The sequence below is a fragment of the Ranitomeya variabilis genome, chromosome 2, assembly GCF_051348905.1.
Source record: "Ranitomeya variabilis isolate aRanVar5 chromosome 2, aRanVar5.hap1, whole genome shotgun sequence".
In the NCBI taxonomy this organism is placed as follows: Eukaryota; Metazoa; Chordata; class Amphibia; order Anura; family Dendrobatidae; genus Ranitomeya; species Ranitomeya variabilis.
The window spans coordinates 993,464,917-993,477,765 of NC_135233.1; the positions used below are offsets into that span (position 1 = coordinate 993,464,917).

Sequence of the window (12,849 nt, forward strand, 5' to 3'; positions counted from 1 at the left end):
GGGGGGTTCCCAATATATAGGACCCCTAAAGTCACTTCAAACATGGATAGGTCCCTAAAAAAATAAATTTTGTAAATTTCCTTGAAAAAAATGAAAAATTACTGCTACATTTTTAAACCTCCTAAAATGCAAACAAAATAAAATAACATTTTACAAATGATGCTGATGTAAAGCAGACATGGGGGAAATGTTATTTATTAATATTTTGCTGTGGTATGACTATCTGAATTAAAGGGATAATCATTCAAAGTTTGAAAATTGCAAATTTTTTAACATTTTTCTCAAATTTCTGATATTTTTTATAAGTAAACACAAAGCATATTGACCTAGATTTACCATTATCATAAAGTATCATGAGTCACGAAAAAACAGTCTCAAAATCACTGGGTTTTGTTGAAGCGTTCCAGAGTTATTATCACATAAAGTGACACTGGTCAGACTTAAAAAACTTGACCCCGTCACTAAGGGGTTAAGGAAGACCTGCAACTTCTAGGGCTGAGTTGAGAAGTTCTATAATATGACGTTCTGAAGCTTTCCAACATATCCCATAATAACCACACAAATCACCTACTATAGGCAAATTAAGATAAGTGGACTATGATGGTGAAGCAGCCAATAGTTTGCCATCAGTTCATCTCACCTTTTTAATGAAATTGGGGTTCACCTTACAACATGTTCTTAAACATCTGTCAGAAAACATATCTAGAAATGATGATTAGTGTTCAATGATTCCCTTTAATACAAGATTACAGTAGGTAAATATCAGAGAGGAACTAAGAAGAGACAGAGGTGTATGGAGTGATTGTCCACTACTTGGACAACCCCTTCTTAAATACAACAGGGCCCCATGTAAAATACAACTACCTACTGGACCAACAATGTTCAAGCAATGTCGGCTCTATGTCACCCGGTGATGCTGGGCATGGAGCCCTGTTGCATTTAAGAAGGAGTTATCCAAGTAATAATTATATCCCCTTCAGTTTTTCAATTTGATTAGGTTTGCAAAATTAAATGCTCTAAAATAAAAGTTGACTACATCTCAGCTGCTTAGATCTCATTGATTGGATGATCTAGTCCTGTATTTACTTAACTTAACTGCTCTCAATTAAGTTATTGATGTTTGTTTGAGGAGTGTTCTGCCTTGCTAAACGCAATAGGGGAGCAAATCTTCAAGATCCGCTGCTGGCAGCTGCCTTTTCAATTTTTGATCAATGACATCCCTGATGTGCTCAATGGGAGACAAATTTGTTTGTCTATTGTTTCATCCAAGAAAAAAGTTGCTGAAGAGGATAGTCCTCCATTCCAACCTCCATTGATCCATTTCTCTGAACTATTTATGGAAGCCATGTGGAAGACCATGAAGGCCTTTATGAGAGAATATGACATCAATAATACTCCTTAGATTATGGTGTATGGTGGCAAAATGTATGGTAGCCGGATGTCTCGTCTTCGATGTACACTAAAAGATCAGTGATATATTGGTTTTGTTGTGGAACCATTAGTACGAGCATTGCTCCAAAGTATTTTTTGAAAATGACAACCTCAGGCTATGAAAAGCCTGCATGGTCTAAACATGCTATTATGGCCTACAGCACCTTAGGACTATCTCCCATTGAGCACATCAGGAGTATAAAAGGTTGACAATTGCAAAGGGAGCTGCTAGCAGCAGATTTTGTTGATATGCATGGCCAAGTGCATAACATACCTCAGACACCCATTAATCACTTTATTGATAAAAGTGCTGATATTTCTGTGTGTGGTGCTCATTTTCAATACTGAATAAATTGAGGCTTCAAAAGTAAAAAACATGTGGTGGTAAGGAAGCACCATGGAAGCACCAAATTGCAGCAAATGGAGCTCAGATTGGACGTGATACATCGGGTAGCTTAGGGCAGTTTTCTGGTGTACAACTGCTTGAAATGTTGCTAAACTGTTTGCTCAGTTACTAATCTGGAGTCCCTTTGTTTACTCTGGCGCACGTCCAGCGGAAACATGCTCCAAATTCATTAAGAGACACATCCAGCACTTCAAGGCTCTTCAATTTGCTGGTCTTGTTGAATAGGGGCTCATGAGTTCATAGAACATAGACATGAGATGAACAAAGACTGATTATATTTTTTCCCCAATTATTTTACCACTTAATGAAACTCTCCCATCAAAATTTGTATCATCTTAAAATATTGGAATCATATTATATAGCACTGTGTACTTACAATTGCACGTTTTGCCTTTCTACCCAGTTAATGCTTCTCTTTTCTATTAGATCTATGACTTCACATGATTAGAAACTGACTAGCTGAATCCTTCTAAGCTCTATGTAGAAACAGGAGGTCAATTTTTCCTACATAACTCATAAGTCACTGCAAAAAATCCCTGGCAGGGGGGATGAGGGAGAAACTGGGTCAGGAGTAGAAGAGGGGGATAATAAATACAGGGACAAGAGACTGCCTGTTTCTACATAAAGCAGAGAAAATAGAAGAATTAACTGGGTAGAAAGGCAAAATGAGCAATTGTAACTACACAGTGCTATAGAATATGACTGCAATATATTAAGAGGATGAAAAATTTGCAGGTAATAGGAATGCTTCTTTAGGGTGAGTTTTTTCAGTTTCTTTACCTTCATCATTTGCCATTCTGCCACTACACAGTGACACACGTATAGGAGATAAACATACTAATATTGTATCTTAAAATGGTGGCAAAATAATAAATTACGTCCAATTATTTCTAAATCAACAAATGTTTCAAATAATTGATTTTATATGACTAAAATGGGGCCATGTAGAAATCAATATGAGGAGGAAAGCGTCAATGCATTTTGCCAACTAAATAAACTGAGCTGACCGCAGTGTGCAGAACCATGTGCCACAACACATATGGCAAAAATTAGATAAAATTTGACTGTTTCCTCTTTGGGCTCAGTAATCACTGGGGTCTGCTGGAGTAGGACTGAAAATAGAGGCCTGCTCATTTGGTCTTTGTCCAGGCTTAGCCAGCAACTCTCAGAAATGATTTGGCAGTGGATTAATTTGATGAACAAAGTATAAGACTAGGGACCTGACATTGACAGACATGCCTCGGCTTGGGGTGCCATCAGCAATGCCTTGATAAATACCACCATGATACACAATCAATATGAAAGCTCAGAATGTACGGTATGTTCCCAAGACGATGCCTAACAATCTTGATAAAATCATGAGTACAAATAACTGAATAAGTTGGAGAATGCCAGAAGTACTGTAGCTATCACAAATATTCCCTGTTGGCTGCCTTTCTGGCTACTATTGAGGCTAGGTTCTGAGGATGAGTATTTGGTGAGTTTTTTTATTTTGCAGATTTGTTCCCACATTTCTGAAAAAGGGAAAAATAGATCACTTTTCTTTTTCTTATGTGTGTTTTTATTGCACATTTGACGCTGCTGTTTTTGTCTCTTTTTAGTATGTCATGTTTTAAATAAAGCTGCTTTGACAAAACTTTATTGATACAATCATGTGCGGATTAAATTTGTTTTTTTGGAGCAGCTGAAACGAACTAAAAACACTTATGCATTTTTCATTTTTGGGTTTTCCGCATCTAATGCAATTCTGTGGAGAAAATCAGCACATAAAACTCAGCGTATCCACAAGAGAGAATGACATGTTGCGAATTTGAAACACACACCGCATGTCAGTTTACGCTGAGTAAAGAAAAGTCACAGTGGGCATGAGGGTTATATAAATCTCATCCACTTTACTGGAACGGTAAGACGCTGTTTTTTTTTGGCACAGCAAAAATATACCGCATCCAAAACTCATCATGGGAACTTAGGCTGGTTTCACATTTGCGTTTAAAAACGCAGCGTTTTAAAAAAAAAAACGCATGTGGTGAAAAAACGCATGTAAACGCGTGCAAACGCTGCGTTTTTTAGACGCATGCGTTTTTGCATGCAGAAAAAAAAGCGGCGTTTTGCCGCGTTTACATGCGTTTTTTCCTGCGTTTGCATTTTTGAAACGCATGCTGAGAAGTGTGTGACAGCTGCCAATCATCAAAATCAACAAGAAAACCCACTATAAATAGAAATAGCTAGGGTTAGGGGTAGGGTTAGGGGTAGGGTTAGGGTTAGTATCCCTAGGGTTAGGGGTAGGGTTAGGGGTAGGGTTAGAATCCCTAGGGTTAGGGGTAGGGGTAGGGTTAGGGGTAGGGTTGGGATCCCTAGGGTTAGGGGTAGGGTTAGGGGTAGGGTTAGGGGTAGGGTTAGGATACCTAGGGTTAGGGGTAGGGTTAGGGGTAGGGTTAGGGGTTAGGGTTAGGATACCTAGGGTTAGGGGTAGGGTTAGGGGTAGGGTTAGGGTTTGGATCCCTTTATCACCTTGATGGTGGGGGGTGGCTTATAAGTGTGTATTCTTGTTTTTTTCTATAAAAACGCATGCGTTTTGAACGCAAATAAACGCATGTGCTTAAAAACGCATGCGTTTACATAGACAGCAATACGTTTTTTGCAGCGAAAAAACGCATGCTTTTTTTGCGGTAAAAAAACGCCGCTAAAAATTACTACAGGTTGCATTTCTGCAACAAAACGCAAGCATAAAAAACGCATGCGTTGTCAAAACGCGGCAAAACTCATGCAAAAAAACGCATGCATTTTTAATGTTAAGTATAGAAAAAACGCATGCGTTTTTTAGCGCTAAAACGCAGCGGCAAAAAACGCAAGTGTGAAACCAGCCTTAGATGATTCATTTTTTTGCATCAAACTCAGCAAAAATCTCATCATGGGAATTAAACCTAACTTATGGAGTCACACACCTCAATTATAAGTTTATAAAAGACAGAGGAGTTGCTAACAGGGCGTGAATTCTGGGCATTGAGAACAGAAAGGATGCCAACTAACCACACGGTCGTCAGGCTTAAGCGATTTAGGACTTGGGCACATAAGTGAATTTTTTCTTTTCTCATGAAATAATGTCTGGCCACCGATCTAAAGGCAGTGCATAGTCACATAGACATTGGAACAGTTCAATTTGTTTGAAACCACTAACATGCAATGAAATAGAAAAATTCTCCAAGGAAAATCTTCTCCAATTGAAGGAAATTGCCTATTTTGTCCGTCTGGCCATGGCTACTGTACCTCAACCCAACCTGGCATCCACTATGCTGTTGGCTTGCGTTAGATACACAACAATTCATCATGTCTTCTACACTTGTGTGGACTTGGCACCTTCCTATGTAACAATAAGCCATGTTAAAACCATTTTAACGCTATGTCCTGTATAACTTCCACCTTTTTTCTATGTTGTCCACGTGATACCTAACTGTGGCTGTAACTAATTTACTAACTTCTTATACAGTTTGTTTTGCTACTATCAGCATCAAATGTCTTGGAGAAATACACTCTTGATAGGCAAAGAAGAAATCAACAATGACAAAAATGACTTATTATTCTTCATCTGTCTAGGCAAGGATGAGTAGGAGCGGATCTGCAGCACCTTACGAGATATTTCGAATTCGACCTTTGAAGATACATTCATTTTCCCAAAGCACTCCAACCAGGCTGGATCTTGTTGGCCGTGTAAGGCGCATCACATTTCCTGGTACGTACATCATTTAATAATTAGGAAATGGGGTACTAATCATGGTTCTGTGTATGGTTTACTTGACGCACTGTTGACACTGTTCCCAGAAGGCTATGCCGGACCGGTGTAAAATGAACCTAATGGCTGATTCATGCTGCCCGAACAGAAAACATATATTTATTAGCCAGCCAGGGACCATGGGGCTCAAGTGACTAGTCCAAAAAAATCACTCGCCAACTGCTTTTACTTACTCACTTTGAATGACAGGTCGTTATTGTACAAAAGTGTAGAGAGATGTGTCGATCAAGGAGAGTGAAGTGTGGAAAAGATGTCAAGGTGCAGTATCTTGGACTGGTCACCTGAGCCAAATTGTCCCCGGTCTTCTTTTAAACGTGTTTTTCTGGAATGACAGAGTCATGCAGATTCATGGCTCAGGCAGTATGTCAGGTTCACCTAAAGAGGGTCACCTTTCTGCCGCTATTGTTTATGAGGAACTCTGTTAATGTTAATAATGTTAATGGATTCACTTTCAAGGAGATGTATCTCTTGAAGAACATATGTCCATTTGTCCTTTTTGGACACTGCGGACTATGTTCTTGAGTCCATATGTCTCCTTGTACTCCATTGCTCCGTCTGGAGAGTATTTCAGGGATTCAATTGTAACACGTAACCGAAGGGCCAAACAAATATGTCCCCTACACAAAAAATGAATAATTACATATATAAACTCTCCCAGAAAATATGAGGTAAAAAAGCTCTGTCCTACCCATGTACAGATTGCATGGGAAGACTTCATGTGTGTTTTATACAAACAAAATAAATATATAGGGAAAAAATGAAAAATAGAATGTGCCCGTTTTTTGACATTTGTGATTCTCTCATGGTCTTAGTAGGCCATGAGTCCTAAGAAAATCTTTTCCATTTCTCTTCGTCAGACATTAGGACTCATTCTCATGTACATATTGTATCTTTGTTTATCATGGGTAGAACACATACCCGTCATATTACATGGGGCTGTTCATACGGCCAATTTGTCACGGATCAAAATCAGCCACAGAAATCTATAAGTCTGAAAATCCCAGAAAGCACATGGATGTTATATATGTAATCCGTGCTCTGTCCATTTTTGTCCTTTCAATGGGTAGGAGACTTTTTGCAATTTTGCTTATTTATTTTGCATATGAGAAAATCATTGAAGAAACACTAATGGTAAAAACAGACTCACCGATTAAACCCTCATTGAAAATCTGCTCCAAAAAACTGATAGAAATCAATACTTTTTTTCCCACTTGCTAGAATAAAATGGACGTCTGAATGGGGCCTTACAGTGAAACCATCATTAGGATCACATAGTGAATTCATTTGTACATGACAAGGACATAATAAAAATGATTTCAAAAATATATTCCAAGCAGAAAAAAGGTGCCTATAATGGGATTATTGCCAAAAAGTCCCAGTAAAAATTGCCTGCTCCGATCACTATTGAACCTGTAGATGTTTCCATGCATTAATGTAAATTATATTTCAAATTTACTTTAAGCTAAACTTAAAAAAATAACATTTTTTTGGTTAATTGCTCCAAGGATAACATATCTCACATTCAGTACAGGCTACTTATAAGAGGACGTTGAATATCTGCAGTAACGCAGAGCATAACCTGATAATTGGGGGTGGGGGACTTTCGCATCTTGCTTCTGTTTACTGCCTGTAAGTGAGAATAGAAGGCTGTTTTACAGGAGAAGCACTTCACATACCGCATCACTGACATTCATCTCAGTCACAGCCTTTTGGCATGTGGAAGATAAACTGCGGAGTGGGAGGAGATCTCATCAAGGACACTCATTCCAGTGCACAGCGGGAGGATAAGCACTTGTAATTCTACTGTTTGTATTCGTTAAAAAAGAAACAATAATATATGAATATATACAGTACAAAGAAAAAAAATACATGTGGAATCATCGTCAATGTTTTTTTTCTTAAAGAGGTTGTCCACTACTCTATCATTGATGCCCTATCCTTAGGATCAGCTATGAGCGAATGTGCTCGAATAACGTCTTATCAGACCATGCTCGGGTATTATCCGAGTATTTTGGGCGTGCTCGTGTATTATGTTCGAGTCCCCGCAGCTGCATGATTTGCAGCTGTTAGACAGCCTGAACACATGCAGAGATTGCCTGTCTGTTAGGGAATCCCCACATGTGTTCAGGCTGTCTAACAGCAGCAAATCATGCAGCCACGGGGACTTGAAAATAATATACGAGCACGCCAAGATACTCTGATAATACCCGAGCATGGTCTGATAAGGGTACCGTCACACAGTGCCATTTTCATCGCTACGACGGTACGATTCGTGACGTTGCAGCGTCGTATGATTATCGCTCCAGCGTCGTATACTGCGGTCACACGTTGCAATACACGGCGCTGGAGCGATAATTTCATGACATATTTGCGATGTAGAAGCCGTTGGTTACTGTGCGCACATCGTATACAACCTGTGTCACACGATGCAATCATGCCGCCACAGCGGGACACTAGACGACGAAAGAAAGTTTCAAACGATCTGCTACGACGTACGATTCTCAGCGGGGATCCGGATCGCAGTAGCGTGTCAGACACAACGATATCGTAACGATATCGCTAGAACGTCACGAATCGTGCCGTCGTAGCGATGAAAATGGCACTGTGTGACGGTACCCTAAGACGTTATTCGAGCACATTCGCTCATAGCTGATCCTAAGGATAGGGCATCAATGATAGAGTAGTGGACAACCTCTTTAAGAAAAAAAACATTGACGATGATTCTCTGATAATACCCGAGCATGCTCAGATAAGACGTTATCCGAGCACGTTCGCTTAGCACTACTTAGGATAGGTCATCAATGTCTGATCGGTCAGGGTCCGCCACCCGGCATCCCCACCGCTAAGCCATTGATTTGAATCGGAGGCAGATGTGGAGCAGCTCTGCAATTTAGCATTTCCAGTCAGCCGTTTGCCGACACCGAGAACAGCTGATCAGTGGGGGTGCTGGGTTGTCGGACACCTACCAGTCAGACATTGATGACCTATCCTAAGTAAAGTAGTGGACAACCTCTTTAAGAAATATTTTAGGCTAGGGCTATGCGACAATATATGTGTTGTGTCACATTCAGATTGTGATGTTGCATTTCGCTATCGCATCTGATGATTTTTTATAGTGTTGCATTGTGATCTGTGACCTCCCACGACTTTCCAAATATGCTTGGAAGACTCGCTTGCAATAGACTTCATTGAAAGTCTCATGCGACCCCAACCTGTATGTGACTTGTTTGCAATCACAATTGTAATAAATATAGTAAAATTGGAGAAATGTTCTTGGTGTTGTGACTTGTCTAAGTATTACTGTTGAATGCTGCATCTTGGCACAGGCTGTATCGTTGTGGTCAGAATGGGACTTTGATCTATGAGTTACTTTTTAGCCTCAGCCATTTTGATTTCAGTGGTGAAAATGTAGGGAACAAAAGTAGTTTATTTAAAGCCAACCCCAAGAAAAGATCAGGCTCTGATCACACTAGCATCATGGCTTCCATTCTAACAGAGCCATGACTGAGATGACAGATCCGTTTTGAAACTTTTCACAGTTAGCGTTCATGTACAGCATAATGTGGTCACTTGTCTGATTTTGTACAGCAAGAATAATGCTGCAGACTGCACTATTATTTTCATAAAAATACTGGAAACCATAAAAGAAAAAGAATAACTGTCAATAGGTATTTGCTACCTTATCTGAGAGCAGCATAATGTAGAAAAAGAGCCCCTGATTCCAACTATGTGTCACTTAGTTTACTGGAGACAGCAGTTGTGGCACAATCAGAGTTCTTAGATGTAACATGACGCTAACCTCACCCACACCACAGCTTTCTGTGTACGTTGTCTATTGACAGTGAGCTGCTTATCAGAATAGGGAGTGGAGTCGGACTAGCAGTCGTGTGCTTATCAGACCAGGCAATGATAATCTCCTTTATTATAAGTAAACAACAGCACACAGCTTAATAAATAACACATCACTGAATTCTGGGTTTCAGCCTCTGTTTCCTGCTCTCTTCAGATTGCATAGCAAAAACCTGCTGACATATTCCCTTTAAAGAGCATAATACTTAAGTATATTCAGGCAATGCTCCATATGAAAGTATGTAAATTAACCAAATCAACAAAAGCAGATATCCACCTGTTTCTGAGGTTTTTTTGCACCTCAGCATACCAACATTTTAAAGGGGGTCTGTCAGTAGGATCAACCCTCCTAAGATGTCTATAAAGGCATGTATATCATAGGAAGCTGAATAAAATGATGTCTTGATATCTGAAATCCAATGTCTTGTTATTCCCAATAAATTCATATTTTTCTATGAAAATGAGCTCTTAAGAGCTATGGGCTGGATATAGGTCTCTGTGAGAATCTGATATGTAATGACTGACACTTTGCTCTCCTAATCACACACAGCTCTGCTGTGAGATCAGAACTAACAGTACAACAGAAGTGAACTTTATCTCATCGCAAACACATTTGCAGCAGCAGTTATGCTCTCACATGGCTATCAGCTCTGCTGTTCTGCTCATCCCCACACTGACTGTCCGTCAATTGGAAGCTGAAGCATTATGAGAGGACACCTGCAAAAGTGTTTGTAACGCCCCTTTTCATTTATAATAAGCCGTGGAGGCAGATTCTCTGGGAGATCTGTGTCCGGCCCATAGATCTTAACAGCTCATTTACGAATAAGTAAAAATGTGGATTTCTGAGGAAAAAGACATCAGATCGCAGATATCAAGGTACCATTTTATTCAGCTTCCTGACCTAAATATAGATGGCTTAGGAGGGTTGATCCTACTGACAGATTCCCTTTAATATGTACCCAATTCACAAAATATACTTTTTACATTTTTTTTTTACAAACATCCCAGTTATTTGGGCTTTTTATGTTATACCTGGTGAATGAGACATTAGGACTATGTTCACATTTTACAATTGTACACAGATTTTTATCCCAAGGCACGCGTGAAATTGGAGGCCTACAGGAGACCTCCAAAGACGTTTATAGGCGCCTTGTTAGAACTCTGCATAACTTTATTGTTTTTGTAATCTCACTGTAGACTACAAAATGACCTGCGTACAATAACTGCATCAAAATGCAAGATGTGAACAAGACCGCGTGCTTCGACACTCATAAAGTAATTAGACAGTAATTGATTTGTAAGTTGGGCGAGAGGATAATTCTCCGTAGTTGGGTTTTCTAAATGAATCACATAGGAAGACAAATCCGATGACATCCCGCTGGTTACATCAATGGGAGGCAGCTCTGGAGCTCCACTGGACAATGCAGGGTTTCTCCGAGAGGATTCCCTGAAAACAATAGGACGATTCACATGTATTCTTCAAACTTCAGCCCTTCCAAGTCCTTGATATTAGAAGCAGTTGCTAAGAAACCCTTAGGGCACTGAGCCATAGATAACTAGGGTGTTGGATGAAGCTCGTGATTCCTGGAGCCCCCCTAGAGGCCCCCTATGATGTCAGGTTGCATTCTACAAGGGAAGCCAGGCTGCTCAGCATTGAGCCAGCACTGCCAGGTACAAGAGCCTGCAAGAAGCAACAAGAGGCTCCTGATCAAGCCTGTGAGTCCGGATGAGGACTCAACCGCCATGCCCAAGTGATCCAATGAACCCGCACAGTAGTTCTGGGAGCTCTGGGCTTTCCTCTGGCTCTGATTCTGACAGCAGTAGCTGCCTTGGTTGGGGTGGTGCTGGCATGAGAGGGCTGCTGTCTAGATATTGGAGCCTGGAAAGCCTGCAGTCTGCTTCTGGTAAGGAGAATTGCTTCTGTATCTAGCCTGGGATTTAGTTATTTGGGGCAGTGCATGGACTGGAAAATAAAAGGTGGATTATGGATGATGATTATTATGTACATTCAGCCGGTAATAGCGGCTACATCAGGATGAGCGCTTTTCCTCTGCATGCAGAACATAATATTAACAGGTGGCAGAGAATAACTGCTATGAAAGTGAATGTGAAGTGCTGTGTGCCGTGGTTAGGTGGGATAAATCAGTGCAGAATATAAGATTCGGAGCAGAGGAGATGCCACGGAAAGAATGTGCCCATCCTTAAAAAAAAAGTTTACAACTTGCAGATAATTTTTGTTACCTTGCTTGTTGGGGTATAAGTGGAACATTTCACAATACAAGCGGCACTACAGACTCGTAGAGAAGGAGAGGAATATTTGTAATGCGGGAATGATATTGTTCATAAGATTACTTATCTCTAGTTAAGTATAAGTAGAACAGTATTATTAATATGGGGTTATTATTGCTAAAATTATGAATCTCTTTAGTAGGAAAATTATTAATTGCTCTATATTAAGGAATTACTCATAAATCTGTAACGTATGAGTGTTTGTTGTAAAAGCGAGTCTTTACGCTTTACCTTTTGTTCTGTATTTCTTTTTTTAAGTGCATATTATGTTTTTTTATTTGAAGGAATGCAACATGTACCTCTTTTGTGGATGATTAGATAAAAATGACCTATCGTATTATCATTAATATGGCTTCACTTAGCAAGAGGACGGATCTGATTATTGATGGTACCATAGTTTCTAGTAGAAAAATAGATTTTTTTATTGACCGGATTAGGATTTTTTTTTATCACATCCCAAAGTAATGAGATGATTATGACTTGTGTAGTATATTGTATAGCTGTTATATCAGACTCACTCTCCAGTAATAGCAATGTGATCACATCAGGGTTTCCAATTTCTGATTACCATGTTCATCTCTCATGAGACTTGAAGCTCATTCACCTGACTTAAATTTCAGTCCTAGTGCTGTGTGTGAAAAAACGGACAGCACTCATAGCAATGTCATACAAAGGAGCAGCGTAGATGAATGATTTTTTTAACTGAGCCATTCGGCAGCATTATTTTTTCTGTAAATCAGATGAGACTCCATTCAAGTCTATGGATTTGTGAAAAAAATCAGATGGCTTATAGACCCACAGTATGGAATCCGATTTTTATGGATATACAGTATTGCAATTCTGTAACATAGGAAACTGTAAATTGTCCTGTAAATGATTCATAGCTGCTGCTGTCAAAAAACGGATGACAAGTGAGAAAAAAAATTACCTGAACGATTTTATTTTTACTTTTTTTTTAAATTACCTTTTTCATGTTTGCCTATTTATATACCTTTTTATTAACTCCCATTATCTTCTGTGTACATATGTACAGTCCGGAATCGATCAGTAATGGCTTATCTAGCAATTGCACAATGTTTGTGTT

At 39.5% G+C, this 12,849-nt stretch overlaps 1 protein-coding gene across 2 annotated transcripts in view; it reads left to right on the forward strand.

Annotated features, from left to right (window-relative positions):
- ARHGEF4 (Rho guanine nucleotide exchange factor 4) overlaps positions 1-12,849 on the forward strand; it is a 128,502-nt gene that overhangs the window by 6,837 nt on the left and 108,816 nt on the right. Inside the window, exon 3 of one of the 2 annotated variants that reach the window (XM_077291096.1) lies at positions 5,432-5,567. In XM_077291096.1, coding sequence (XP_077147211.1) covers positions 5,432-5,567 — 136 coding nt within the window. Of the gene's footprint in view, positions 1-5,431; positions 5,568-10,845; positions 11,381-12,849 lie in introns of those variants that run through there. The other variant, XM_077291098.1, reaches the window with a different exon arrangement.